This window comes from Onychomys torridus, chromosome 4, assembly GCF_903995425.1.
Source record: "Onychomys torridus chromosome 4, mOncTor1.1, whole genome shotgun sequence".
In the NCBI taxonomy this organism is placed as follows: Eukaryota; Metazoa; Chordata; class Mammalia; order Rodentia; family Cricetidae; genus Onychomys; species Onychomys torridus.
The window spans coordinates 133,034,311-133,061,273 of record NC_050446.1 but is presented as its reverse complement, the minus strand read 5'-3'; the positions used below and the strand labels follow the sequence as shown (position 1 = coordinate 133,061,273).

General features: G+C 51.0%; 2 protein-coding genes across 3 annotated transcripts; one reads left to right on the top strand and one right to left on the bottom strand.

The window, feature by feature from the left end:
• Positions 1-3,097: 3,097 nt before the first annotated feature.
• Ctsz (cathepsin Z) lies at positions 3,098-15,019 on the top strand. Its single transcript, XM_036184526.1, has 6 exons — positions 3,098-3,382; positions 3,816-3,979; positions 8,676-8,855; positions 13,384-13,534; positions 13,839-14,004; positions 14,633-15,019. Exons 1-6 carry the CDS (start codon positions 3,234-3,236, stop codon positions 14,741-14,743), a joined length of 921 nt encoding a protein of 306 aa, XP_036040419.1. The 5' UTR covers positions 3,098-3,233; the 3' UTR covers positions 14,744-15,019.
• On the bottom strand, positions 15,010-26,297 carry Nelfcd (negative elongation factor complex member C/D). Of its 2 annotated transcripts, none has more exons than XM_036184523.1 (15): positions 26,146-26,297; positions 22,697-22,812; positions 22,386-22,495; positions 21,198-21,307; positions 20,274-20,381; positions 19,704-19,856; positions 19,425-19,555; positions 18,727-18,892; positions 18,162-18,296; positions 17,665-17,804; positions 16,693-16,807; positions 16,279-16,374; positions 16,056-16,196; positions 15,617-15,746; positions 15,010-15,535 (listed from the first exon to the last, which is right to left on the bottom strand). In XM_036184523.1, exons 1-15 carry the CDS (start codon positions 26,230-26,232, stop codon positions 15,501-15,503), a joined length of 1,773 nt encoding a protein of 590 aa, XP_036040416.1. In that variant the 5' UTR covers positions 26,233-26,297; the 3' UTR covers positions 15,010-15,500. The 2 variants fall into 2 exon arrangements, with proteins under 2 accessions (XP_036040416.1, XP_036040417.1); XM_036184524.1 differs by having other exon boundaries at positions 22,697-22,809; positions 26,146-26,267.
• Between the last annotated feature and the right edge of the window lie 666 nt (positions 26,298-26,963).

The following is a 26,963-nucleotide window of genomic DNA, read 5'->3' as shown; positions in this document are numbered from 1 at the left end:
GCTCAGATCAGAAGATGAGTCACAACCCCCAAAATGACCTCCTTGACACCTGAAGTGATGTCAAAAAGGGACACACCTTTCAGGCTATGGCTCCGTGCTGCCGGGCCAGTGAGTCCACTTTGAGTGAGAGTCTCCACAGGGATGAACTCAGCCTCCAGTGTGCATGGGACCAAGGCAGAGGCAAATCACAGGCCCCACATGTCCCAGGTCCTAGCAGTCATATCCCTTCATGCATGTGCCCTTCAGAGAACATCAAGGCCCTTCAGAAGCAGCAGCAGTAAATGGAGTTTTGATTGATCGGTGGCTGCCCCTGCAACAGGACACATACACATGCACCAAAAACAACGAAGAACTGTGGGACGGGTTTGCCTAGCATGGACTTAGAAAATGGTAGAGCAGGGCGGCCAGTGGGGTCTGACTGCAGGTGCAGGGTGGTTACCTACCACCTGATGGGCACTAGACTTGGAGGTGAAGAGCCCTTGGCAACTCGGCTGTGCCGAGTCTGACCCATCACAAGGTGCTGAAATAACATACAGGGAGTGAGTCACGGCCCCATTTCCTTCTTGGTTTGAAAATCTTGAGCTCCCCACTCTCTTTTCATCACCTCCTGAGTTCTGTGTTAGGGAAGCTCTGGGGAGCTTCAACTCAACTATCTAGGGTGTGACACCTCACTAGTCTGTAACCCTGCAGCTCCTACCTCGACCTTTAAGCACCATATAGTGAGAAAACCTGTGACAAGGCTTAGAGGACAAGACTGGGTGCCTGTTAGACTCTATGACTTCCTGCAGGCCAGGCGAATGACGACACCATGCTCAACATACCCGCTGTTCAATTTTCTGGGGCCAGGAAAAAGTGAACCCTCTCAAGCTTGGTGCTCTGCAAGACTGCGGAGTCCCATGTCCTCATGGCAGGTCCTCCGTAGCTAAACAGCTTCGAAGTGCAGTGGGGTACCGTAACAATGCCAGGGCACGCTCACATAGTAAGTTGAGGGTGTGTGCCTACAGCAGTGTGCTGCCTGTAAGCACGGAGTTCAGTCCTAGGCCTGCCGGATAACTCCAAGCTGATTGCAATGCCTTGGAATGTGTGGGTGGACTTTGCACCATCAAGACCCTGGCTGGGGCAGCAGTGGTGCACGCCTATAATCCCAGCACCCGGGAGTCAGAGCCAGGCAGATCTCTGTTAAGTTCAAGGCCAGCCTGGTCTACAGAGCAGGACAGGCACCAAAATTACACAGAGAAATCTTGTCTCAAAAAAACCAAAAAAATAAAAAATAAAGAAAATGAGCTCTGTCCACGCCAGGTGGTGGTGTCGCACGCGCCTTTAATCTCAGCACTCAGGAGGCAGAGCCAGGCGGATCTCTGTGAGTTCAAGGCTAGCCTAGTCTACAGAGCGAGATCCAGGAAAGGCGCAAAGCTACACAGAGAAACCCTGTCTCAGAAAACAAACAAACAAACAAAAGACCCTGGCTGGCTTCTGGGGAGTGAGAAAACTTCTGCCACACACAGACAGTGTTTTTCAGCTTGCTTTCTTCCTTTCTTTCTCTTAATTAATTAATTAGTTCAGAGGCTGAGGGCACAGACTGCCCTTCCAGATGACCAGCCCTGGGGTCTCAGTACCCACATCTGTTAGCTCACAACTGCCTGTAACTGCACCTCCATGGTGCTGGGCATGCTCTTCCGACCTCCAAGGGCATTCACACACACAGAATACATAGACACATGCACATTATTAAAAATAAGTCTTTATTTTTTAATTTATTCATTTATTTTACTCATTATTTGTGCCAGGAGTTGAATTTGGGTCCTTGAGCATGCTAAGTACATACTCTCCTGTTGAATTATATCTCTAACCTCTGTTGTTTTCTTCCCAGGCAACAATCCCTCCCCAATTCAGTAGACCTTACCCGAATGACATCATCAAATCACTAAGACTGACTTCCCCGCTCCTGTGAATCTGGGGTTATGGAGGCAAGAGAGAACCCACATGGAACCAATGTGGGAGATGGCATTTCCTCCTCCCTCCACCAGAGTGGATCTCAGGGCTCCGAGGTCAATACATGGTCACCATTGGGGAGAACTGCCTTAGGGGGTTCAAACGAGTGGTTCTGGCTGGGTCTTCTTTCTGAGTCCTGCTGGAATTCTTGATGATCTGGAAAGGGAAGCAGCAAAGCAGCCATTTTGATTTCTGACTGCCTCCAAGCACAGGCAGAGGAACGGTGATGGCTGGCCACTGGGCACCTGACAGCCACCATCTGGAGAGATCCTGAGCTAGGATCCTAGCAGATTTTTCTTAGAAAAGAGGAGATGGCTTTGTGGCATGGGGCTGTTGACCATAACTCATAGGGCACAGGAGGAAGGGGAAATTCTTCAATTACAAAACCTAGACCCTGGGTCCACTTCTTTCTCGGTTCCTCATTTTGGAAGAATCTGGCTGCGGAGACCCTTTCCCAGAACCCCAGGGTCTCATGATGTATGTGCCAAGTGAACATTCCCTTAAGAATAATTCTGGCTGGGCGGTGGTGGCACCTGCCTTTAATCCTAGCACTGGTGGCGGGGCAGACCCATGTGGATCTCCATGAGTTCAAGGCCAGCCTGGGCTACCAAGTGAGTTCCAGGAAAAAAAATAAAATAAAAAATAAAAGAATAATTCTAGAAGGATCATAACTTCCTTTCTGTGAAGGAGAGCCTGAACCTTTGGGGGAATGGGATTCAGAAAGCCAGGCTAGGGTCCAAAGCTGGGGATGACCCATACCTTGTTCTTGAGATTCACGGAATCTCTGTGTGTTCCTAGGGGAGGCCTAGCCTAAAACTGCACCATCATTCCCGACCTGGGAGACAGAAGAATCTTGGGCTGGGTGGGCCATGGAAACCTGCAGAGACCTACCCTGCTCCAGAATGCCTGGGTCTCTTTAAGTTTGACAATTGTGCTCAGTCAGTCCAAGCGATCACAGTGGCTAGTGACACTGTCAGATCCTGGGTCTGGTTGTAGGACCTCCTTCATGACCTCAAGTTCTGCTGATCAGGCTGATCCCTGGGGTGTAGATTCTGCCCTGGGGGCTGTCGGGCAGGGCCGGGGCAGGAGCAGCGGGAAGGCCCCGCCTCCGGGGTGTGTCCAACTTGGGCGCCTCCTAAAGGACAGGGCGGGGCGGCCGGAGCGCGTGGGTCTTCAGGTCAGGTCAAGAGGTCGAAGGTACAGCGCGTGATCCAGGATCCAACTTGGCCAGGAGCAGGAGCATGGCGTCGTCGGGGTCTGTGCAGCAGCCGCGGCTGGTGCTGCTGATGCTGTTGCTGGCGGGCGCGGCGCAGGCCAGCCTCTACTTCCGCCCGGGCCAGACTTGCTACCGGCCCCTTCGCGGGGACCAGCTGTCCCAGCAGGGGCGAAGGTGGGCGCGGGGCTGTGCCTGGGGAGGAAGAGGGTACACTTCTAGGCCAGGCGCGCGCCCCCTGCCACCCGGGACCTTGCTTCTCTCTGGGCCACCCTGCCACTTTTTGCCTGGGAAATCTCATCCCTTCCTTTTGGGATGACTTTCACATCCGGAGAGCTTTGGTGTTTGCTAGATTGCGCAATCCTTACCTCTCTGGCCTTAGTTGGTGGGTACTAGTGTATTTGAGAGATGTCCTGTCACCGCCAGCCTCCAGTAGTGCTGAGTTCTGCTGGTGGCCCTTCTGGTGGTCAAAGGAACAAGCTCTGAAACTCCCACTTTTTGGGAAAGAGAAGAAGGCCCCAGGAGGACTGCCTGGGTCTGTGGCCCTGGTGGGGGAGGGGAGGTCCCAGGTGTTCCAGGGTTGATGTTCATAATGGTAACCTCTTCCCAGGACTTACCCTCGGCCGTATGAGTACCTGTCCCCCTCGGACCTCCCCAAGTCCTGGGACTGGAGAAATGTGGATGGTGTCAACTATGTCAGCGTCACCAGGAACCAGCACATCCCACAGTACTGTGGTTCCTGCTGGGCCCACGGTAGCACCAGTGCTATGGCAGGTGGGTGGCCTGGGGCTCCACGATAAGCCCAGGGCAGGCCAGTTCCCTGACAAGGCGGGTGGCTGCACTTCACCGGAGCTGCCTCCATGTGAGCCGTGATAGCCACAGCCCAGGGTTCCAGGACCCTGTGAATCTGTACCAGGATTCAGGCTGGGTTTTTTTCCTCTGCCAGAGTGATGTGACTGTCATTCTGGAGTTCTGTCCTGTGGGCCCACTTAGGGCCTCTGGGGAACAGGCTTGGACTGGAACCCTGTGACAAGTGGCTCCTGGGTATCCCCCTCCCCTAGAACTTGTGACTTCAGCCACTGAGATGGAGGCAGCATTGCAAAATCATGGAGCTGCCAGCCTGTATGGGGTCACGGAAGTGAAACTGCTTCTCGGAGGCAGTTGGTAGTTGGCTTTTTTTTTTTGCCCGAGCTGAGGACCGAACCCAGGGCCTTGTGCTTGCTAGGCAAGCGCTCTACCACTGAGCTAAATCCCCAACCCCTGCAGTTGGTATTTGGGATTGACAGTCCCCAGCTTGAAATGGCCAGCTCTCTCGATTTAAATCTTAGCCTGGCCACCGAGGTCTGCACAGAGGGCTGCTGTGCCTGCCCTTCCTTGGTAGAGGAAGCAGGAGCCAGGAAGTGCCATTCAGCCTCAAGCATGTAGACTCAGCTTTGCCATTTGCAGAGGTGGCCCCTGGAAGCCCCTGGGGAAGGGACTCTCCTGGCTGGGGGTGTGACAGGCAGTGTCCTCTCTCTTGATTTGGTATCTTTCTGGCCTGGCCTGCTGTAGGTGGAGCCTAGGTTGAGGATTAGTAACAGTTAAATGGCAGCACCCATGCCTGCAGGGTTTGTGTAGTCCTGTTGCCTGCCAGTTGGCTCTCAGTTCCCAGACTCCACTGTGAGGTGAGTGACAGCTGGGGTTCTGCCCATCAGCTTGCACCCTCTTTAGGTTGAGGAGTTCCTGACTGAGGGTGCCATCTGTACCCCAGAGCTAGCCAGGTGTAGCTAGCTGTGTCATGTTGCAGAGTCACCTCTGGGGTCTGGGATGTACTGCCAACCCTTGAGAAGGAGGCAGAAGGAAGGTGGTCTGAGAAGCTTTAGTGTGGGAAGGTCAAGAGGTGCTCAGTCAAGCAGGCAGGGTGTGTGGGGGAGGCCCGTAGCAGAGGATCAGAGCCAGGTCCAGAGCACTCAGGAGTGGGGTCCGGGGCTGGGGTTGGGGAAGTGAAAAGACCTTCTCAGCAGGGCACAGGGTGGGGTGAGGGTGATGGGGAGCAGAAAAGGTCAGCAGGTCTGTGGAGTGTGGTGCATGAGGAGGGTACAGAACGTTGCAGGGTAGGGAGGATGGCTGGAGGTTCTTGGGCTTGGAACCTTAGATGGATGCAAGGTCCTACTGAGGTTGCACCTTCCCCATTACTAGAGTGGAGTGTCTCGGAGAAAATGGCTGCTTCACCCTTTCTTCCTAAATCTCTGACATGGTCATCAGTAGTAGGCAAGGTCTTACTTCCTCTTTCTCTGAGCAGACACCAAAAGGGACTTCCACAGGGCCCTGGCCAAGTGCCAGCGGGGCAGCAGTGGAACCAGTTTGCCCGTGGCCATCTCTGGGTGGTTAAGCATCCACGCTTCTCTCTATGAGGTCACCTATCCTCATCACTGGAGGTCATCTTTATCCCTTCATCGGTCACCTCCAGTAGGTGACCAAGAGCCCCTTGGTCCTACCCACCTCTCGACATCCCATTGCTTGCTGCTCCTCTTGGGTATTCTGGACACCCCCCCACCACTTCCTCTTCTCTGCCCTGGGCCTTCATCTGCCTTACTTATATTCTACCCTTTGCCATTTTTTGAGACTCATGAGTCAGTGTACCCCGGCCTTCCCCCATTGGGGTGAAGTCAGACCCTCACTGTCTCACACTCCCCACCAGCCTGGGCCTCCCCAGCTCCTTGGCTTCCTTACTTCCCACACATCTGACCTCTGTTCCCAGTTGTGGCCTTTCCCTGGACTCGCTTTTGTATCCATCTGCAACTACCCACCCCAGACATTCAGGCCATCCTTCCTGTCTTACATACCAGCACCCCATCCTTGCCCTGAGGATACTCAGGCAAAGCTCAGAGATTATCTGACTCTCATCTTGTGTTGCTCCTACAAACTGGTCACAGGTCCTTTGGTTGTCCACTAGTCTAATGAAGGATGCCTCTCCCAGCATCTTGCTCCTGTCTGGTCTCAGACAAGAGATTCCCAGAATATGTCTGTTAAACCTGAGTCCCATCGAATTTCTTTATTTGACACTATCTCAGGATTCCATCTAGACCAATGGCAAGGTCCTTCTCTGACCTCCTAAGCCTGCAGTCTGGCTCCTCCTCCATCTTGTCCTCACACCGGCAGGTGAGGCATAGGTACCTTCTTTTGCAAGTTGCTCTTCTCCTCATCTTTACACTTCTCTCCTTGGATGGCTGTGAAGAAACACCATGACTAAGGCTACCCTGTGCACATGATACCTTAGCCCCTGGATGCCCCTGGAACATCTTGCTGTGCTGTTCTGCTTGCTCATTGCCGTCCTCCTCTGCCATGGCACAAGTCCACAGAGCAGAGCTTGCCCTTGCTGGCTGGCTTCTCCGGCTTGAACAGTGCTCAGCACACAGAAGGTGTGAATGGAAATCTGAGAATGAAAAGGAGCCAGGTCAGAAAAGGTAGAGTGTAGAAAGGTCATCAAGAAGCCTGCAAATTACGGTCAGGTTGAAACTAGACATTACATCAAATGTAGAAGACGCCAGGCCTGAGGCTATCTAGCCAGCCACTGCCATCAGGCCTTAGCTGAGGTCACCAGAAGGGAAAGACCTGAGAAGAGAAGGAAAGGACTCTCAGAAAGCCCTAAGAAACACACTGCTAGGGTTGAATGCAGAAGAGACATCCCGGGCACTTCCAGAAGGCTGGAGTGGCCCCTCTGCTGGCCCTCTGGAAGAGGCAGTCAGATGAGGGTAGAGAGGAGTTAGGATGGATGGGTGGTGTCAAAATAGGGGCCTGGACAAGGCAAGCTTGGGAGGCCAAAGAGAGACATACAAACAGTGGTGGATCCCACCTCATACTGCCGAGGCAAGGCATAAAGTCCTGGGCCCTTGGGTTGGACTCTAGGAAAGGCAGGTCTGTGGGCTTGAGGATGCCCCTCACTGAGAGGTAAACTGTTGCTGGGGATGTACAGGGGAGAAGGCTATAGTGTAGCAGGAATCTTAAAAGTTCTTATTAGCTTTTCTCTTTCGGCTCTCTTCCCTCCGGGCAGTCTCTCTGTTTCTCTGGGCCCCTCTCTCTCTCTCCCTCTCCCCTTCTCTCTAAATAAAGCTCTAGAAAGGTTAAAAAAAATTCTTATTAGTAAAATCAAACCTGAAGCCAGTTATTGGGATGAATGCTGGAATATCAGAGAAGTAGAACAAGCCACAGCTACCTCACCTCGCCAGTTCCTCAGCTGATCCTGTTTCCTCTGAATCCTCATCCGGAATTGGTCTTAGCTGAACTGCTGCTCAAAAGCCTAAAAGTTTAACCAGCCAAAAGCTTCAAGTTTCTGGTCCTCACGCCTTATACACCTTTCTGCTATCTGTATCACTCCCTAGGATTAAAGGCTCACTTCTTGGGATTAAAGGCTTGTGTCACCGTGCCTGGCTGTTTCCAGTGTGGCCTTGAACTCAGAGATCCACAGGGATTTCTGCCTCTGGAATGCTAGGATTAAAGGTGTGAGTGCCACCATTTTCTGGCCTCTATGTCTGTCTAGTGGCTGTTCCATTCTCTGACCCCAGGTAAATTTATTAGGGTGCACAATACTTTGGGGAACACGATACCACCACACTATAGGGAGCCAAGCAGAGGAAGGAGACAGGAGAGATGGGCCTGTGTGCCTTGGGCAGCTGGGAGCCTGTTTGTTGTTAGCACAGGAAGTACATTCTGGGCACAGAAACAGGTCTAAATGGTGACAAGACAAGGTCTGCTTTTGAGTTTTTCAGTGATATTCTTTCTGAGGTCATCAAGTGTGTGTGTGTGCAGGGTATGAGGGGTAATTCTAGAAGGTTCTGTGCTGTTAGATGGCAGCCTTGTGGAGCAGGACTAGAGTGGAAGAGTATGGGAGGTGACTCAGAGCTAAGTCCATAGGCTGGAGGGAAAACAAAGATAGACTTTGGCTTCAGGGGAGGAGTGGAGGAGACAAGGAGACATGGCTGGTGTGTGTGTGTGTGTGTGTGTGTGTGTGTGTGTGTGTGTGTGTGTGTAGCTTGAGAGTAAAGAGCAAGATGGTTTTTCAGGATGCAGGTCAACTATCCCCTAGTGGATGCTGTGATGATCCTAGCTGCCCCTTAATGTGTGGGCCCAGCACATGAGCTCTGATGTCTGGCCCCTCACTGGGACTCACTGGCTCCCTGGGCTGTGCTTTTCTCTGGCGATGCCCACACCAGCCTTCTTTCTGTATCTGGTCTCTAGCCTCCTTACACAAGTGGTCTTGTTGCCATCCTGTAGTGGTGCCATGGCAGATGCTTCTTGGGACTTCCAGATCTGGCCCTGCCTCATGACACTTGTAGACACACACAGACGTCATGGTGCCCAAGGAAGACCAGAGCATGTTTTTTTGAAGCCACAGTTGAGCTGAGGCCTCCACAATAGAAGAGCCAGTGGGCAGAGCCCTATGGACTGTTGGGAGAGTGGGTGGTGCTGACCGGAGTGCTGACTGTTGCAGACCGCATCAACATCAAGAGAAAAGGTGCCTGGCCCTCCATCCTGCTTTCGGTGCAGAACGTCATTGACTGTGGCAATGCTGGCTCCTGTGAGGGAGGCAATGATCTTCCGGTGTGGGCGTATGCTCATAAGCATGGCATCCCCGATGAGACCTGCAACAACTACCAGGCCAAGGACCAAGGTAGGCTCTGCCTGTGCCCCCACATTGCTGTACAACTTCATGTTCCTCTTCCGAAAGAATAGCTGAGAGCCCAAGTATGCCATGTCTGTCATATTGTGGCTGGGATGCTGAAGAGGGTGGGGGTGGAGACTGAAGCCCCCAGGAAGAGCTGGATGGTTCCTGGCATGGCCTCCAGGGTTATCTGATGTCACTTTGAACCTGGTGGGTTAGTGTTAGGATAACAGAAAGCTGGAGCCCATGGTCCTTGTTGAGTTCAGCATGGAGATAAACCAGAAGAACAGCACTCCAAACTAGGGATGTAGCTCAGTGAGCGAGCATTGGCCTGCCATGCATGAGGGCCTAGGCTCAATCCCAGCATTGATAATGAATAAATAAGCAGAACAACATCCCTGTAGCCAGGATTGGATATGGTGTGTGTGTTCTCAGACCTGGCATTTGGATGGTTTTATGGGCCTTTTATAAGGGGGCGGTACAGCTAGGCAGCTGATGGAAGAAAGCATACCTTTCCCACAATCTGGAGCTGAGAGCAGGTGGCTGCTTTCTGGGCTGCAGGTTAGCCTGCCCAGTTGACATGTAGCACTAGCCTGGTTCCTGCCCCAGCAGTCCTGGACAGATCATGAATGGGCAGAGCAGTCTGGCCCAGAAATCCATGGTTGGTACACCCCTTTTGGGCTGCTTTCCTTGGAAACCAAAGAAAAGGAAACTCCTGGACCAAATCCCTCCTTTGTGGCTGTAAGCTTTGATCCTTAGACCTCCCTCATGGCTGCGGCAGGATGCTCTGAGGAACTCAGGTGCCTGGAGGACACTTGGTTGCTCTTCACCACCCGTGTGGATGGTGTTCCCTTGCCTACCTCATAGACCTTACTGCCTCACCACTAAGAATTGAAGGAGTTCTCTGGCCTAATTGGGTGAGTCAAGGATGGGTAAACCCAGAAGTGACAGAAACCCCACCAGGGGAACAGATGCAGGGTGGAGGGAAGGCAGAGGACTGCTTTGTGGAATGTCCCTGAGACCTTATCCTCCCTCCTCCACCCCAAACTGGTGTCATCCAGCTGAAGCTAGGTCCCTCTGGTCCTCCCCAGACTCACAGATGGTTGGGTTCATTAGAACCACTCATCAGTCTCTCTCTGTAGGAACAAATATGGCCCGAGAGCCACCATGTTCCTGGTGCACCTCACACTGAGCACTGGTATCTGAGAGACAGGTGAAACTGATGATGTAATCCTCAAGAAGTTTATTGTCCCAGGGAAGGGTCTGGACAGATGTATAGTTACAACACAAGAGGTCAGCCTCAGGGGTGTCTTCCTCTGTCACGCTCCACCTCGTTCTCTCACTGAGCCTGGAGCAGACTTCAGAGAGCCAAATGACTTCATCACCCAGGGCTGGGATTACAGACAGGCACCATCATGATGACTTTATGTGGGTACTTTGCGAGCATCCAAGCTCAGGCCCTCATGTTTGCAATGGCAGGCACTTTACTGATTTATTTCCCCAGTCCTTAAACCTAATTCTTTTTTTTTTCCTTCATTTTTAAAAAATAAAGTACATTTATTCAGCAATAGTGATACATTTTAGAATTATAACATACAGTGGAAGATAGCAGGCTTCTGAGTATTTCCAAATTCCTAGCATATTACTCTTTGAGATTCTGGTACAATAAATCACTATTCCCAGGTATTCTCATAAATAAAATTAGAATTATTATCAACTTTTTTATTTTTGTTTTTGTTTTTTCAAGACAGGGCTTCTCTGTAACAGCCTTGGCTGTCCTGGACTCACTTTGTAGACCAGGCTGGCCTGGAACTCAGAGATCTGCCTGCCTCTGCTTCCCAAATGCTGGGATTAAAGGCGTGCGCCACCACCGCCCAGCTATCGACATTCTTTTAGCAACTTTCTCATTCTGTTATTTGGACAAGTAAAATTATTGTTTAATGAATACAAGTTTGGTATTCATTAAATAAAAGAGCTATGCCCTGCAGCAGTGTTCGATAGAAAATATAATTTACAGTTCAGACCCCCAGTGAGGCAACGGCCCCATGTGAGACCACATGAGGATGCTGCCTGTTAAGAGCACAGCTTTATATTTAAAAAGTATGATTCTGCCAGGCGGTTCTGGCGCACACCTTTAATCCCAGCACTCGGGAGGCAGAGGCAGTCAATCTCTGCGAGTTCAAGGCCAGCCTGGTCTACAGAGTGAGTTCCAGGGCAGCTAGGGCTACACAGAGAAACCGTCTTGAAACACCAAAAAAGAAAAAAAGAAAAACAAATGTGTGATTCCTTGAAAGGACATTCAAAGGACTTACACAAAATGTCTTATAGATGTGATGTCACTAGCAAGCACTTGGCCAATTTTTAATTATCTTTCTTGTTCTTTCCACATGTTGTATACATGTGCGTTTCTTTATTTGCATACCTGTATGCATTATGGGCTAGGATCTGCATATGAAGGCGAACAGTTTTTTTTTCTTTCTGAGTTTGGGTCACTTTGCTTAATATTGTAAATGCTAAGTCCATTCATTCTTTGTGCAAAAGTTGTGCTTTTGTTGTTCTTCAGAATAGTATTTGAGTTTTCTATGTGCCGGGTTTTCATTATCCACTCCTGTTGATGAACAACTAGTCTGATTCCAATCTTTGCTGCGGTGAATAAAGCTGCGGTAAACACGCCGTGCCAGTGTCTCCATGGTGGGTATGGAGTTCTCATGGTTTGTGTGCAGGGAGAGACAGCTGGGTCATAGCAGTTCTATTCTTAATTTTTGAGCAATCTCCAAGCTGATTTCCATAACGGCTGTATTAATTTGCACCCCCACCAGCAGTGAATAAGGGTTTCTTTTTTCCAAAAATCCTCTCCAACATTTTTGGTCAGATTTCTTCATTCTGACCAGGATGAGGTAGTTTCTCAAAGTTGTTTTAATTTGCATTTCCCCTGATGGCTTGGTGACTAGGGATATTGAACGCTTTTTTTTTTTCCCTTCCTCTTTGACTCAGGGTCTCACTATGTAGTCTTTGACTGTTCTGGAAATTGCTGTGTAGACCAGGCCTCAAGCTCACAGAGATCCACTTACCTCTATATACCACCTTTAATCCCAACACTCCACTCGGGAGGCAGAAACAGGCAGATCTCTGAGTCTGAGGTCAGCGTGGTCTACAGAGCGAGTTCCAGAAGAGCCAGGGCTGTTACAGAGAAGCATGGTGTCTCCATTCAAAAAAAAAAAAAAGTGCATGGCGCCATGCCCAGACCTTTTTTTTTTTTTTTATTTTTCAAGACAGGGTTTCTCTGTGTAGCTTTGCTCCTGGAACTCACTCTGTAGACCAGGCTGGCCTCAAACTCACAGAGATCCACCTGGCTCTGCCTCCCAAGTGCTGGGATTAAAGGCGTGGGCCACCACTGCCCGGCCCCAGACTTTCTCTTAAATATAGTTTTGGCCATTTATGTTTCATGCAGCATTTGTTGATTGGCAGTCTTACTTCCTTGGTACTTAATGTCAGTAGTTCTTTGTAAATTCTGAGTGTCAGCCCCTTCTCTGAAGCTTGCCTCTCCTCCCGCATGCTGGGATTACAGGCATGCGCCACCAGCGCCCAGCCAGAAACATTTTCTTTTCCAGTGGTCTCATCTGTTATTTGGGGCTAATTCCTGTGCTATGGTGTTCTACTCAGAAAGTTCTAGCCTACCCTAATATCTTATGGGGTATTCCCTATATTTTTGTCTAGAACTTTGTTTTAAATTAAGGTCTTTGATCCAATGTGAGTGGATTTTGTACAGGATGAAAGAAAAATTTTATTTTTCTTAGGTGGATATCCAGTTTTCCCAGCACTGTTAATTAAATAGGCTTTTTCCAATGTATATTTTTGCCTCTTTTGTCATGAATTAAGGGGCATAGCTTTGTCAGGTATTTTCAGGCTCTATTTTGTCTGTCTGTCTGTTTCTATGCCAGCACCAGTCTTTTGTCACTATAGCTCTATAGTGTAATTTGAGGTCAAGTATTGAGATGCCTCAAACGATGTTCTTGCTCCTTGGGATTGCTTTGGCTATTCCTGTAACCTGAATTCTGATATTTCTGAAGCCAAGAGGACGCAGTTCTCCCCCCCACCACCCCAACTAAGGACTGAACCCAGGGGCAAGTGCTCTACCACTGAGCTAAATCCCCAACCCGAGGATGCATTTCTTTAAATCAAGTGGATTGGCCTATTTAGTCACTACCCAGCAGTGGAATCATCTGGTTACATTTTAATAGTGTGATTGAACTGGGTTTTCAATTACAGCATCCTCCTCTCGGCCTTTACAGGAGAGGAGAAGGGCAACTTCAGAGTGCCTACTATGTACTAATCAAAGTCCGTTCTTTCTGTTCTGCCACGCCCAGGGGAGGCCTTTCATCACTCCTTGCACATAATTAAACAGCACCTGAGAGCGGGATGGTCTTTGCTATCATCTAATGAATGCCAGGCTAAATTAGAAAAGTGGAAAGAATGGGGTAGGCTTCATTAGTGGATTAATGAGGAGACAGTGTCATGCTGACTTCTTGTGTTCTAGACTGTGACAAGTTTAACCAGTGTGGGACCTGCACCGAATTCAAAGAGTGCCACACCATCCAGAATTACACCCTCTGGAGAGTGGGTGACTATGGCTCCCTCTCGGGTAGGGAGAAGATGATGGCAGAGATCTACGCCAATGGCCCCATCAGGTGAGGGAGAGGTCCCCAGACGGTGAGACCACATCCGGGTCTGTACACACGCATGCAACTGTGTCTTGTTCCCCTTCCCCCCGTCAGTTTGAGCCCCTAGCTTGAGCACTACGTGGCCCTCTTTGCCTGTAGTAATGTCAGCTTTACAGAAGTAAACCTGAGGTCTAAGTTAGCCAGAGAAGCCCCTGGCTGTGCTGAGTCTGGAATGTTGGTGGGATCACTACCGCAGGACTCCGATTACTGTGACCCAAGTGCCACCCACAAGTGCTGATGCACTTCCTGCATTACTGACTGATTTCCACAGCTGCGGGATAATGGCGACAGAGAAGATGGCTAACTATACCGGAGGCATCTATGCCGAGCATCAAGACCAGACTTTTATCAACCACATCATCTCCGTGGCTGGCTGGGGTGTCAGCAGTGATGGGATTGAGTATTGGATCGTCCGTAATTCATGGGGCGAACCCTGGGTAAGATGGTTTCCCTCTCTCAGGGTCAGGTCAGAGTCCACATGTCGCTCCAGCTATCTCATCAGAGCACAAGCTACTTCTGGGATCTGAGTTGTGCAGGGCTACTGCTGTCCTGTGCATCTCTGAGTATTTTGCAGCCCCTGAGGTGCCAGTGGTTCCTCCCCAAGCCCCAGCCTGAGCAACCCAACTCCTCCACAGCCAAGGCTGGGGCCAAGTGGTCCTGATGATGGTGATCAGACACATTTTTCAGGAATATTTTTAAGTTAGGTCGTAAGTCCAGGGGAGGAAAACTGCAGGTTGGTTTTTAGGACACAGTGTTAACTGCTAACCATTCCAGGCACAGGAACACTCTGAAACATTGCCAAGGGGAAGATGCGGAAGAGATGCAGTGTCTGCCATGTCTACTAATGGCCACAAGTGGGGTCTTCACAGGGAAACAGTCATGCTTTCTTACATTAGCTGCCTGAGAGCAGAGCACCCTCAGGTTAAGTACTGATGGAGAGGACTGAGTCACAGAGCTTTGTCTGGACCCCCAGGTTTTGCAGGGCAGGGCCTGGGTCTGTAGAACAGAGGGGTGAGCAGAGGGATGTGTCCTGAGGCACTAATGCCAAGTTCTTGCTTCTTACAGGGTGAGAGAGGCTGGATGAGGATCGTGACCAGCACCTACAAGGGAGGGGTAGGTGCCAGCTACAACCTCGCCATCGAGGAGGCCTGCACATATGGGGACCCCATTGTTTAAGTAGACGTCTCTGAAGCAACATTGTGAACCATGACAGGAGTGACTATGGACAGTGGACAGTTAGAAGCGGTGCTTGTGGACATGAGGACCAGAGTGTATGTGGACTGCAGAAGCCATGCCAAGAAGAGGTGGTAAATCCTGCCCTCAGCCACCCAGAGAAGACAGCATGGGCTAGAACAGTTCTGATGTCATGCTGGAATCCAAGGGAGAGGAAACAATTCTAGATTCTAGATTAGATTACCTAGGTGATGAATAAAGTGACTGGCTTCTCCCCAGGCACTGAGCCTGTGTGCTTTATTTACATGGGAGTAGCAAAGGAGGACGCGTACCACTCAACCCATCATTGCTCTTGGCAAATTGAAACAATAAAACAACCAACCACCAGGGTCATTGGTAGAAAACTTACATAAACCCTAAGGGTGACTCATGGAAGTGTCCCAGCTGCTGGATCCTCACTACCCCAGGCCTACTGGGTTCCTCCCCAGGGGTGCACACACCTGACTCCTGCATGTGATGTGGTGCAGGGCCACAGACTACAAAGAAGGGGCTGTCCACCATTGGTGCTACTCCTGGGCACTGTGAACACAGTCCTTTTAAGAAGAGCGGCCTGCTCCCTCCCAGCAGACCCCGCCCCCTCCCAGCACGCCCTGCTTCCTTCCTGGAGGCTGATTGAGCCTCTTGACAAGCAGCATCCTGAACCAGTCCTCTGGTCCTCCTGAGCTGGGCCCCGCAGGTTCTGCTTCAGCTCTGGATGCTCTCAGTTCACCACGATGAAGTTAGACTTGCAGTGGGCTGTAGAGGAACACAGGCCCCAGGTTAGAGCAGTGAGGGGTGGGGCGGGCCATCGTGGTACAAGATGTTCGGGAGCCTTACCGATGAACTCCGTCACAGGGTCGCGCTCGCCCTCTGCTTTGATGGTGCCCGCAATGCTGTCATTTTCCAAGATTGGGAGGAAAAGTTGCACAAAGTCCGAGGTATATGGCGGGGCGATGACATCCAAAACCTAGTGGGGGAGACCTCAGGGTTACTGCACCTGCTGCTGTGGGGCATGGCACTTAACGGCAGGCAGTGTGAGATGGCCCTCCCCTCCCCGGGGCTTCTCTGGAGACACCCCAGCCTCCAACTCCAAGGACAGAACATAATGCTGGGGACAGAGCAGAGGTCCCACAGGTGAGACGAATTTAATAAACCATCAGTGTCAACATGATTACCAAAAGCATGGATTTCAGAGTTGAGAATCACACGAATGATGTCAAGGCAGAGGGGCTGGGCTAGTGGAAGGAGTGACCCCTGAAGCCCAGGTGCCACCAACCTCAGTGACGAAGTAGCGAATGAGTGAGATGTCTGTGTCCAGCTTCTCCAGACATTTGCGGATGTAACTGACCACAGGTAGCACATAGCCACGGCTTAGCAGATGGACCATCCTGTCCAGCAGGGTCTTTTTCAACTCAAGCTGTGGAAGAGCAGGGTCAGGGGGCAGGTCTGGGGGGCAGATCACTCTCCTAGCCCTGACAAGCCCTGAAGGCGCAGCTCACCTGCTCCATCACGTCTAGCTGCGAGTGTTCGGTCTCAAAAAGCTTAACAAGCAGCTGTAGGACCTGGGGGTGCAGGAGCTGGTGGCAGGTGCTGATCTGTGGACAGCCAAAGTCACGTCCCTGAGGCACCTGCTGGCTCGCTGGGCTTACTAGCAGCACACAGGGATGCACAGGATTGTCACGGCCACCCAGGGTGGCTCCCACTGATGGGGACAGCACTTGTCAGCTTCTAGGACTCTTCTGATAACACTTGATAAACACATCTACAGTCACTGAAACCAGGTCTTTAAAAGGGTAGCCTCAGTGGGACACAAACACCAGCTCCGAAGAGAGCATCTGCTAACCTCACATCGGGACAAAGATCCAAGACACAGGCCACTGTGCCCCTCACAGGTGGCCCTCCCGCCCTCTCACCTCATCCAGCAAAGCCAGGTGAACTGGTGTGTGGTCAGTCTGGAGCTGGAAGTACCTTGGCTCTGACACGGTCCAGTCTACCCACTTCAGAACACCCATCGCCACTACAGGAAACCTGCAGGCAGACAAGGCACAGGCTTCCTTTGACCAGAGTGGGGGAATGTGGCTGTAATACACCAAGGAGCAATGAAGAGTCGGGAGGCAAGAACAGACCAAGTCTGGGGACACAGCAGCAATGCTCCCTTCCCTCTGCCCTGCACGAGCGGATCATGGTGGAAGTGGTTTTTGATGAGACCAGCTCCTCTCAAGGGATTTGATTCTCAGCTCCTTCAAAACACTCCACTAATCACAAAGGAGGCAATCATCAATGCAGAGCATGGCGCCTGGCAGCCTGGGGGACTCACGGTTACTTTTATTTCAGACCCTTTCTTGGTCCCCAGGAAGTGAGCCTAAGAGGTTGCAGTTCCCAAAGACACACTTACGTACTTAATCACAAATCACTTCTGTCCACGTAATGCTTGTTGGCTTAACAGTTGTACCACAAATGAACATTTTTTTTTTTTTTTTTTTTTTTTTCTGAGACAGGGTTTCTCTGTAGCTTTGGAGCCTGTCTTGGACTAGCTCTGTAGACCAGGCTGGCCTTGAACTCACAGAGATCTGCCTGCCTCTGCCTCCCAAGTGCTTTTACAGGTATACGCCACCACCGCCCGGCAAATGAACACTTCTTTAACTCAGTTTTTCTAATTCTGGATGTCCTTTCTTTACTTTGTGAGGGTCTGCCGAACAGAATTCTGGCCAAAAAGCATCTGAAAAGCACCCACGCTGCCACAGCTGCTTAAAGTTCTCCACGTGTGTTTAGGAATGAGAAATCCAAGCTCCTCTGGCTTTCTCCACAGGAGAGTCCACACAGTCTAACTGTGGGAACGAGAGGACTTGGCACCCCAGGGACTGGCTGGGGAGTGTCACACTCACCTAATGCACTGATAGAGTGTGCTCAGCTCAGCGACCAGCTCAGAGGCCCCTTTGTTCTCATTACAGCACAGATTGTGGACAGTCTCTATAGCCTTCGACGTGGACTTCAGCTCATCTTTGCCGATGCTAACCCGCTTATTCTGAAACCATACAAGCTGGTGAGTGAGGACGGGAATGTGGCCCCTTCCCTGTCTGAAGAGTCAAAAGTCAATTCAACTGTCCGACTGCACAGTCACACGGCCCACAAAGCCACGCATCATCGGCTGCTGTTTAGGAGGCTCAGGGAAGTCAGTTTCATGCCACTAGTCAGTCCTAATGTAAAAGGTGCCACACAATTCCTGCAGGCACTGAGCTCTTTCAGTATCTTATGCACAATGGTAAAGGAATTTCCAATGCTGGGCAGCCTTGAGAGTTCTTGCAGCCCAACTCCCCACCCAGCACCACAGTCGAGGAGGCCACTGGTCTAAGGGTCCATAGGTTCTCAGCACTGACAGTACCTTCTTCCAGGTCTCAACCACACTAGCGGCATAAGCCAGGATGTGGATGTACTTGTGCTTGTGGTCCTGGTTGATCTTGGCCCCTGGCTTGAAGAGTGACTGCATGAACAGGTCCAGGAAGGCAGGTACCCGGATCTAAGAAGAGGCACACTTGGGAGTGGACTGCAAGGAGGGAGGAGCTGGCTCACCCACCTGTAGGGTGCTGATAGGGTGAAGGCTGAGGGAAGGATGGAAACTCACAAGTCCCATAGCATAGGATGTGCCCAGAGGGAGACAGGCCCTGGCTTCAATTGCAGTAGTGCCAGAGAGGTTGGGGGAGGGCTTCGCCAGGTGGAGCCATACATGTAACCCCCAGCACGTAGGGAAGCTAGGGCAGGGTAGCTGGCCTAGTTTGGGACCAGCTTGGGCCAGAGAGTGAGACTGTGTCTCTAACATCAATAAAAACTATTTTCACTGGGACCAGCACGCATGGCCTTAAGAGAATGAAGGGAACTGAGAGGCCTCCCCAAACCACCCTGACACCTGATGTGGGGCACCTGGCCTCACTGAAGCATAGGCGGCTTACGAGCTCTACAGGAGGAGGGTCCATGCTGGTGAACATCTTGAACAAGACTGTGATATCTGCAGGATTCAGGGCTCCTCTGGACAGCATGGCGCCGAGAGCTTGGCAGGCCCGAGGGTAGGAGGCAGCTGTGCCCAAGGCCAGTGTGATCTGACTGGCATCGTGGCCTCTGGTTGGAAAGCCACACAGCATCCATCACTCATGACTTTCTCCTTTCTTTCACTCCTAAATGTTCACTGCTGAGCCGGCAGGAACCCTGTGCTTTCCCACACTAATGTCACTCACCCCTGTGACTAACTGACCCCTAGGAACAACAGCTACAGTGAACTTCAAAAGACTTGGATGTAGCTGTAACTCCACAAGGGGTTCACACACCCTGCACAGCTCATTAGGAAAGGCGTGGCAGCAGAAAATGAAGCGCCTTGGACTCCATGAACAAGCAGGGTACTGGAGAGCAGGCCGGGCTATTCTGCTGTCAAGGTCTCCTAGCACAAGTGAGCCCAAGTGCACACACCCAACCAACCATGTCTGCAGCAAAGGGCCATCAGCAGCACAGCACTCCTCTAGGCTGGGGCACCAGAAGCTACACTGACTTCAGCTGCACAGGTTAGAACTGACTGAGCTTGAGCCTGAGCCATGGAGTGGGACCACAGTCTTTCTGAGGTGGAAGGAAGAGCAGGGCAAGCAGAAGCATGTCTTACTTCTCCTGGGCAAAGCGCTGGACTTCTTGAGCGACCCTGCGTACTGCAGAGCCACCCTGTTCCTCCTGGGCCAGCACGGACATCATGGCCTGTGCAAACAGGTATGTGTGCTCCCCATGGCACACCATCTTCTAGAAGATTGCAGGGAGACAAAGTTCAGTCATAGTGATAAAGGCAGACAAAAGGGATTATGACCTGGAGATGCTTTACAAAGAGGGGGCATCTCCTGAAGCCTGACCCAGGGCAGCCCCCTTCCACCTGACTTTCACAGGGGCTTACTGCAAACTCAGGAAGATTTTTCTCAAGGTTTTCCTCTCCTCCATCCAAGATGGTGGCTAGAGAGGTCCGAAGCACTCTGGAGAACACTTCCAACTGCTGGCAGGCTGTGGACACGCTGGTGATCTCCCCTTGGTACCCCGCATCAGAAATGAGCTGCCATATAACCCGAAAGCCAAGGGTCAGCACCTGGGGACCCCACCTTTCAGAGTGGTTAGCCAGTCAACTGTTTGTAGAAGTGAGCCAAGTGAGCACTGCTCTTGACCCCTAGCTTTGCCTGTGCTTCCTGCTGGGCCACCAGCAAGGTGCTCACTCGCCCAGACTCACAGTCTCTTGGTGTCTGAAGAGGCAGATAGGTCACGTCTGCCTGAGGCCCTTGAGCACACATGTACAATCTAAACTCCACTGTGCCCAACCTTGAAACAGTCAATGCTGATCGAAGCACAGACACCAGTTCTCTGCTTCCCCTGCTTGGTGCAAGGCTGACGAAAGCAAGAAGATGAAAAGGCACCCAGAACTCTACCAAGACAGCAGAGCTTCCTCCTCTTTCCTGGACTCTAGGGCTCTCCCTACCTTCACAGTGAAGTTGAGCATCAAACAGTCAGGATGGGCCTCAGCCAGCTTATAAAACAGATCTCTCCACGTGGTATGTGCGATCATCTGCTCGAGCCATGCTGGGGTCTGCCAGAGACAAAGGGCCAGGCCACAGACCTCACTTTAGTCTTGGAAGTCTGCATTAGCAACCATTCCAACTGGAAGAGACTCCGGGGTGTCCCCAGCTCTAGGGAAGCAGGGCTTGCCATGGTCACACAGTTAGCTGAATGGTAGGCTTGCTGGGTGCCTGTTCACAGCTTCTGAAAGATTTGCCTAACTTCTCGGAAGGGTGCGGAAACATGCTTTGTGGGAGACACATGGAGAGTCCCACGGAGAATGGGCACATCATGTACAGCTAACTAACTCATGCTTGCCAAGCCCAATGCCCTCAGCAGGAGAAAGAAAGGCAACCAGCACAGCTCCGGTGGTTCCGCTCATGGAAATGTGTACTTTGGCTCCCCTGACCGGGCTCTCATGGCTGCTGCCTGCCACTGTCTGAGCACAGTGGGGCTCCCACAACAATGTCACTTAAGACCATTTGCTGGTCCTGAGGGAAGGCCCAAGAGCTGCAGCATAGTCTGAGATGTTTCTTACACCTTCCTTCCTATCCTGCCCTCTACCCTTGGGATCTGACCCATAGCCTGGATCCCCCAGTCTCCTGCAATATTTACACACACTCTGTACAAGGCCTGAGCCATGATCTCCAGTGTGCATAATGCTATGTCAGTGCTTGTTTCTTGGAGGACCCCTACCGGCCTTCTAACCCCACACCTGCACCCAGGAGTTGGTGGGAGGCAATGGGCCTTCTCTTGGCCTCACCACTGGCAGCCTCCCATGCAAGCACCTCACTCCTTAGAACTAGCAAAGGTCCTGGGGTATGCTGTCAAATTCAGCTCTCCTCACCTCTCCTTCTTCAGTGAAAATAGAATCTGCTTTCCGAGGGTCAAAATGCTTGATCAGTAAACTCTTGAGGTGGTTTTCCACGGTCTCCTGTACCTGCACTGGTTCAACACCTGAGAGAAGAAGGAAGCTTTACCTGAAGTCCCATCCCCCCACCCCACAGAAACAGCATGGCCAGCCTGCCAGTGTCGCAGAGCTGCTGCCAACCACAACAGGGGATGCCTCACACTCTCTAGATCTATTCAGTGGTAAGACCCTAAAAGAAACAGAGTAGGAATCCACGAGATAGCTACCCTTTCTGTGTGGCCAAAAGAGGGACATCTTCAAACTCTCACTCATCAAAGACAGAGGGCCAGAGCCAACAGGTGAGGAGCTGGGGAGTACACTCTGCCCCCGTGGAGAGAGCAGGTGCAGCCAAGAGCCACACTTGGATCCAGTCACCCTGACAGTGGTGAAGCAGCTGGTTTCTGGACAGCGCTTGAGTGATGTCACTGTACCCAGTGCAGTGGACTTACAGTAAGGCTCTGTTTTGATCACATTAGCTAAAAGCCATCACCGAGCCAGTACTAAATTACCCATCATTTAGTGCTAGCTCTAACAGTCCTCTTGAAAGGCAACTTTGGGCACACACTGTGCAACCTGTAATCCCATAGTTGTGGAAGCAGCTTGGTGAGAACTCTGTTAGCGGGCTACCTGCAAACCCAGTGCCTGATTCATAGCTCAGAGCTCAATACACTGGGAGGAGTCAGTCCTTCTGCCTTTGGGTCTTGGAGACCAAGACTGCTCAGAACTTATCAGCATTGTAAGGACCCAACGTCCTGTGAAGGGAATGAGCTGGGGAGAGGATCCAGTGCGCAAAATGCTATGCAGACACGGTGAGCAGAGTGTGCACACCCAGACCCATTTAAAATACCAGGCAGGCATGGTGGTCCACTGTGATTCCACTCAGAAGGCAGAGACAGTGCATCCCCAGAGCAAGCTGGCTAGTGAGACTAACCACATCAGCACACTGACTGAGACCCCACTTTAACAAGTAAGGTAATAAAGTAATCTAAGATGACTCTCAAAAATCAACCTTGAACCTCCATATGCACACACACACACACACACACACACACACACACACACACACACAGATGGAAAAGAAACAGGAGGGATGAGTGGCCAGGACAGGGACCCCCTCTCAAGCACCTGTCTGAATGAGCCACTCAGCCAGCAGGTTCACAGTCTGGGCCACCGCTGTATAGTTCTCAGACAAGAGCTGGATGACATTTTCTGGAGACCCTCCTGCCTGGAAATACCTGGGAAGAGCAAAAGGGTGGCTTTTCCACTGAATGGACACAGAGGAGCCAGGGTGAACAGGAGGGCAGGAGGAAGGCATGGTCAAGTTTAAGGTTCTTCCAAGGTGCCATGGGACTCTACAAGCCTCTATTCCAAGATCACACTCTTTGCACTACAAAACTCTCCCCGAGTCCCTGAGTGTGTACACTGCACTCACACACCTCTTCAGAGTGTTGAAGATGGAGGGCTCCATGATGTAGTCCCGGGTGGAAAACTTATGCAGACATTCCTGCTGCACCTCAGCATCATCCTCTCCTCCGGAATCATCTTCCTGCTGCTGGGAAAGGCAAGAGCCCAGAGAGGTGTTCTGTTATATAAATGCCTGGCAATCTTGCTTCAATGATGTGTAATGACGTCCATTTTAAAAGTGTCACAAGGGTGGTTTCATCTGACTCTATAACAACCTCATGATGTAGGTGGGATAAGTGGCAACATCAAAGGGTCAGGAACCGCACCAAGCAGGCTATAAGGCCAGCCCACGGTGGTGACCCAGGTACACCATACATGGTATCCTTTTAAACAAAGGCACTCATGATGCCATACCAGTCAACAAGTGTGAGGATTCCACAGCTGAGCTACGGGAGGGTCAAGAACAACAACTGACATTCAGCTCAACAGCCAGTCCCCATTGCTACTCCGCATGTACTACCCAATGATGCTCTCCAACAAAGACCAATAAAGTGATCCTGACGGTAGGAACCACCAAGTCACTCTTCAAAAGTCAAGATCATTAACCCTTGAATCAGCAGGCCTGGCTAGAGCTGGACACAGTCTTGGGCTGAATCCACACAAACTGCTTGACCTGCTGACAACTACGTGTTATGGTGGACTGAGTGACCCCAGGTCTGTCCGGCTGCAAAGTCGTCATAACAACAAGCTCTGTAATAATGACTGCATGGAGACTGGGAATCTAGAAAATACAAGACAAAACTTTTCCATTGAAGGCATTCACAAACTAGGAGACCAACCTCCAGGCAACTGACATAAAGTAGTAGAAGCCAGGCCAGGAACTAGCAAACAACAGCCAAACTGAGCCCTCTTCCTGTTCTTGTAAATAAAGCTTTATTGGAAAATGCTTATATCCACTGTCATGTACTATTTATTACCCATGATTATTTCCCTAATCTGGTTAAGTAGCTGTGGCACAGCCCCACACAACCTAAGGTATTTACTATGTGGTCTTTACAGAAGCTTTGCTCCCACTGGTCTGGACTCTCTGAAAGCGATGTGCTGGGCGCAGATGAACCCTATGACTTTGTTCTGAAGACCGGTATGTATGCTCTCTGGCTGCATATGTGAAGGTGCTCTGCAGGCTGTGCTTCGCCTGAGAACCACTCACATGTGTCAACACTGCCAGGTTTCTACCCTGTCCCCACTCCCACAACATTTCTCTGACACCAGGCCATGCACCTGCTCACACATCTACAGCTTCAGCTGGACCTTTGTCAGACTGCTCCAGATTCAGGCACGCAACACTATCCTTTTCACTCACCATTCCAGCAGGACTCCAAACTCCGGAAGTCCAGCTGATCTTGTCTTTCCCTGGAAACACATCTGCCCACCAAATGATATTTTAATAAAGGACTCCTCCCACCATCCACCTGTCACCAGAAGCCTTGGAAGGACCTTCAGTTTTTCCTCCCCTCACTTCCCTCCCACAGCCTGCCAGCAAGACCCCAGATTCCATCTCCCATACAAGGGTCCGGTTTGGCCCTTCTTTCTTGTATGTTCACTGTAGCAATTCCTCCACATGCCTCCGTCCGTCATCCCCTGAAATCATGCTACCCTCATGAAGTCACACATCCGATCTAGCTGCTTGAAGTTTCCTATCTCCTTCAAGGGGAAGAACAGCTAAGCTCTATATGCCTCTACCCTGCTTACCTGTCAAGTCTCACCTACTGTCATCTCCATGCACAACCTACAGCTTGACTAATCCATGTGTCTGTCAATCAACTGCTCTCAGTTGCCATCATCTGGACTCAGAGGACCCAACTCATGCCACTGTCCTCCGACTCTCTGGACTCTCTCCCTTCCAAGCACAGCCAGAGAAGAGAGATGAAACAAGTGTGCAGTCTGCAGAGGTGTCCAGTGTTTGCACACTGCACTAGAACATCCTCATATATGACAGTGTTGAGTCACATAATTCTCTCAGGACACCCAAGTGGAAGATTGGACACCCTGATAGCTCATCACTCTCATCAGGGAGAAATCATGAGGGTCAATGAGCCAAACCAGGGTCATTAAGACTGAAATTCAAGCCGATTGGTGGTGGCACACGCCTTTAATCCCAGCACTCCGGAGGCAAAGGCAGGTGGATCTCTGTGAGTTCGAGGCCAGCCTGGTCAACAGAGTGAATTCCAGAACAGGCTCCAAAATGACAGAGAAACCCATCTCAAAAAAACTAAAACAAAAACTGTAATTCAGTGGAATCTAGGCCAGACTCTGTGACTCCAAACACTAAACATGCACAAAATATGCAAAATAGCCACCAGCAAGCTAATCCACAGTGTACTTTCTTGTGTCTGTGAGCTACCCATGTGTTCCTGTGTGTACATAGTCTGTATGTAGAGGTTGGAGGTTAAGGTTGGGAGCCTTCTTCAGTTACTCTCCAGTTGATTTTCTGGACTCTCACTGACTCATTTTACTGATTAGGTTCAACTGGCTGGCAAGGCAGCTGTGTCCAATGACTATCGCCCCTGTTCCACCATCAACCACAGAGGACTTCCCTCAGTTTCAGCAACCCCTCTCCTCTTCTCCACCGCCCTCACTGCACAACCAACTATACCGCTGGTCTACCTCACTGCATCCTATCTTCATTCAAAGCTCATCTTGCTTCCTGTTAAAAAAAAAAAGCCAAATTCCCAGGCTCCCTTGCACACTGTCCAGAAGGACCTGCAAAGCTTATGTCAATCACACACCTGGATACGTCTCTGCTGGGAAACTGAATGGTGCCACCCACCCATCTCTCACCCCAAATCCTGGACAGTCGGAGCTGCAAGATCCTTCCTGTCCTGTACTCTAAGGATGGATGAAATCAACCCAAATGTGGGGGGAAAAGTATGGTTTGTCCAACACCAGGGAGTCCCCCCACCCCCACCCCCGACGCTGGAGTGTGGCGTTAAGAGTTTGTTCACTACTTTTGAGGAAAGTGTTCTATTTCTTTACTTTGTATCTTTTTTAAAAAGTCCTACTGAGGGCCTGGGGATGTAGCTCAGTAGCTCATTGTACTTAGAATACATAAAGACCTGGGTTCTACCCAAACATCAAAATGAAACAAAACTGTTGGAAAGCCCAAAGAAAAGTTTGCTCACTCGTCCTTCTAGTCCTCTGCTCCCTCGGGCCAGGAGGCACCAGGGCTCTTGCCTGGCAGAGAGGTAAGCCCAGGAGTCACTGGGAGTCAACTCAATGGGAAAACTGAGGCCCCAAAGGGGCAGGACCAGCCCGAAGCCTTCAGTGCAGTCGCTGGGGCCCGAGGTCGGAGGTCGGGGAGTCAAGGGTCAACAGGGCGGCTGTGACCCCAGCCAGCGTTCACGCCCCCTGTACCCGGGTCTGGCCGGCGAGGACGCGGCAGAAAACCGGCTTCCTGGCGGGACGCCTGCTGCACTCTCACCTGGCCGCCGTCTGTCTCTTCGCCCCACTCCGGCGCATTCCCAAAGTAGTCTTCTGCCATAATTGTACCCGGCGCTGGGCCCGCCATAGTTGCCGCGAGTCTCCACTACGCCTGCGCAGGAGTCGACAATGAAAGGGCGCATGCGTGGTTCTGGGCCGCTCTCTATTCAAGCAAGGCTGGAGAGGCGGCGATGGCTGAGGGGCGTGGCCATAGATAGGCGTGGCCTATGCTTCGGCTTGCTAGGCTTCCTGGAAGGATCTCTCAAGAGCAGAACTGGTGTAGTCTCAGAGCTTTTAGAAAGTTTCCAACACAAGTCACTGTTTTGTTTTGTTTTTTAATTCTTTTTGAGACAGAGTCTCACCCGTAAGTGCAAGCTAGCCTCGAATTGCTCTAAACACCTCAAACCTTCAGCCAGCTTAGCTTTGCCTGTCCAGGGCAACTGCCAACTGAGCACCCATCTACCTGGGACAGTGTCTAGAGCTCATGGAAATGTTCTGACTGATGTCTTTCTTTCCTTCTTTCTTTCTTTCTTTCTTTCTTTCTTTCTTTCTTTCTTTCTTTCTTTCTTTCTTTCTTTCTTTCCTTCCTTCCTTCCTTCCTTCCTTCCTTCCTTCCTTCCTTCCTTTGTTTCTTGACAGGGTTTCTCTGTGTGGCTTTGCGCCTTTTCTGGAACTCGCTTTGGAGACCAGGCTGGCCTCGAACTCACAGAGATCCGCCTGCCTCTGCCTCCTGAGTGCTGCGATTAAAGGCGTGCGCCACCACCGCCCGGCTGATTGATGTCTTTTACCATGGGCAAAAAGTACTCCATGTGGTGCAGA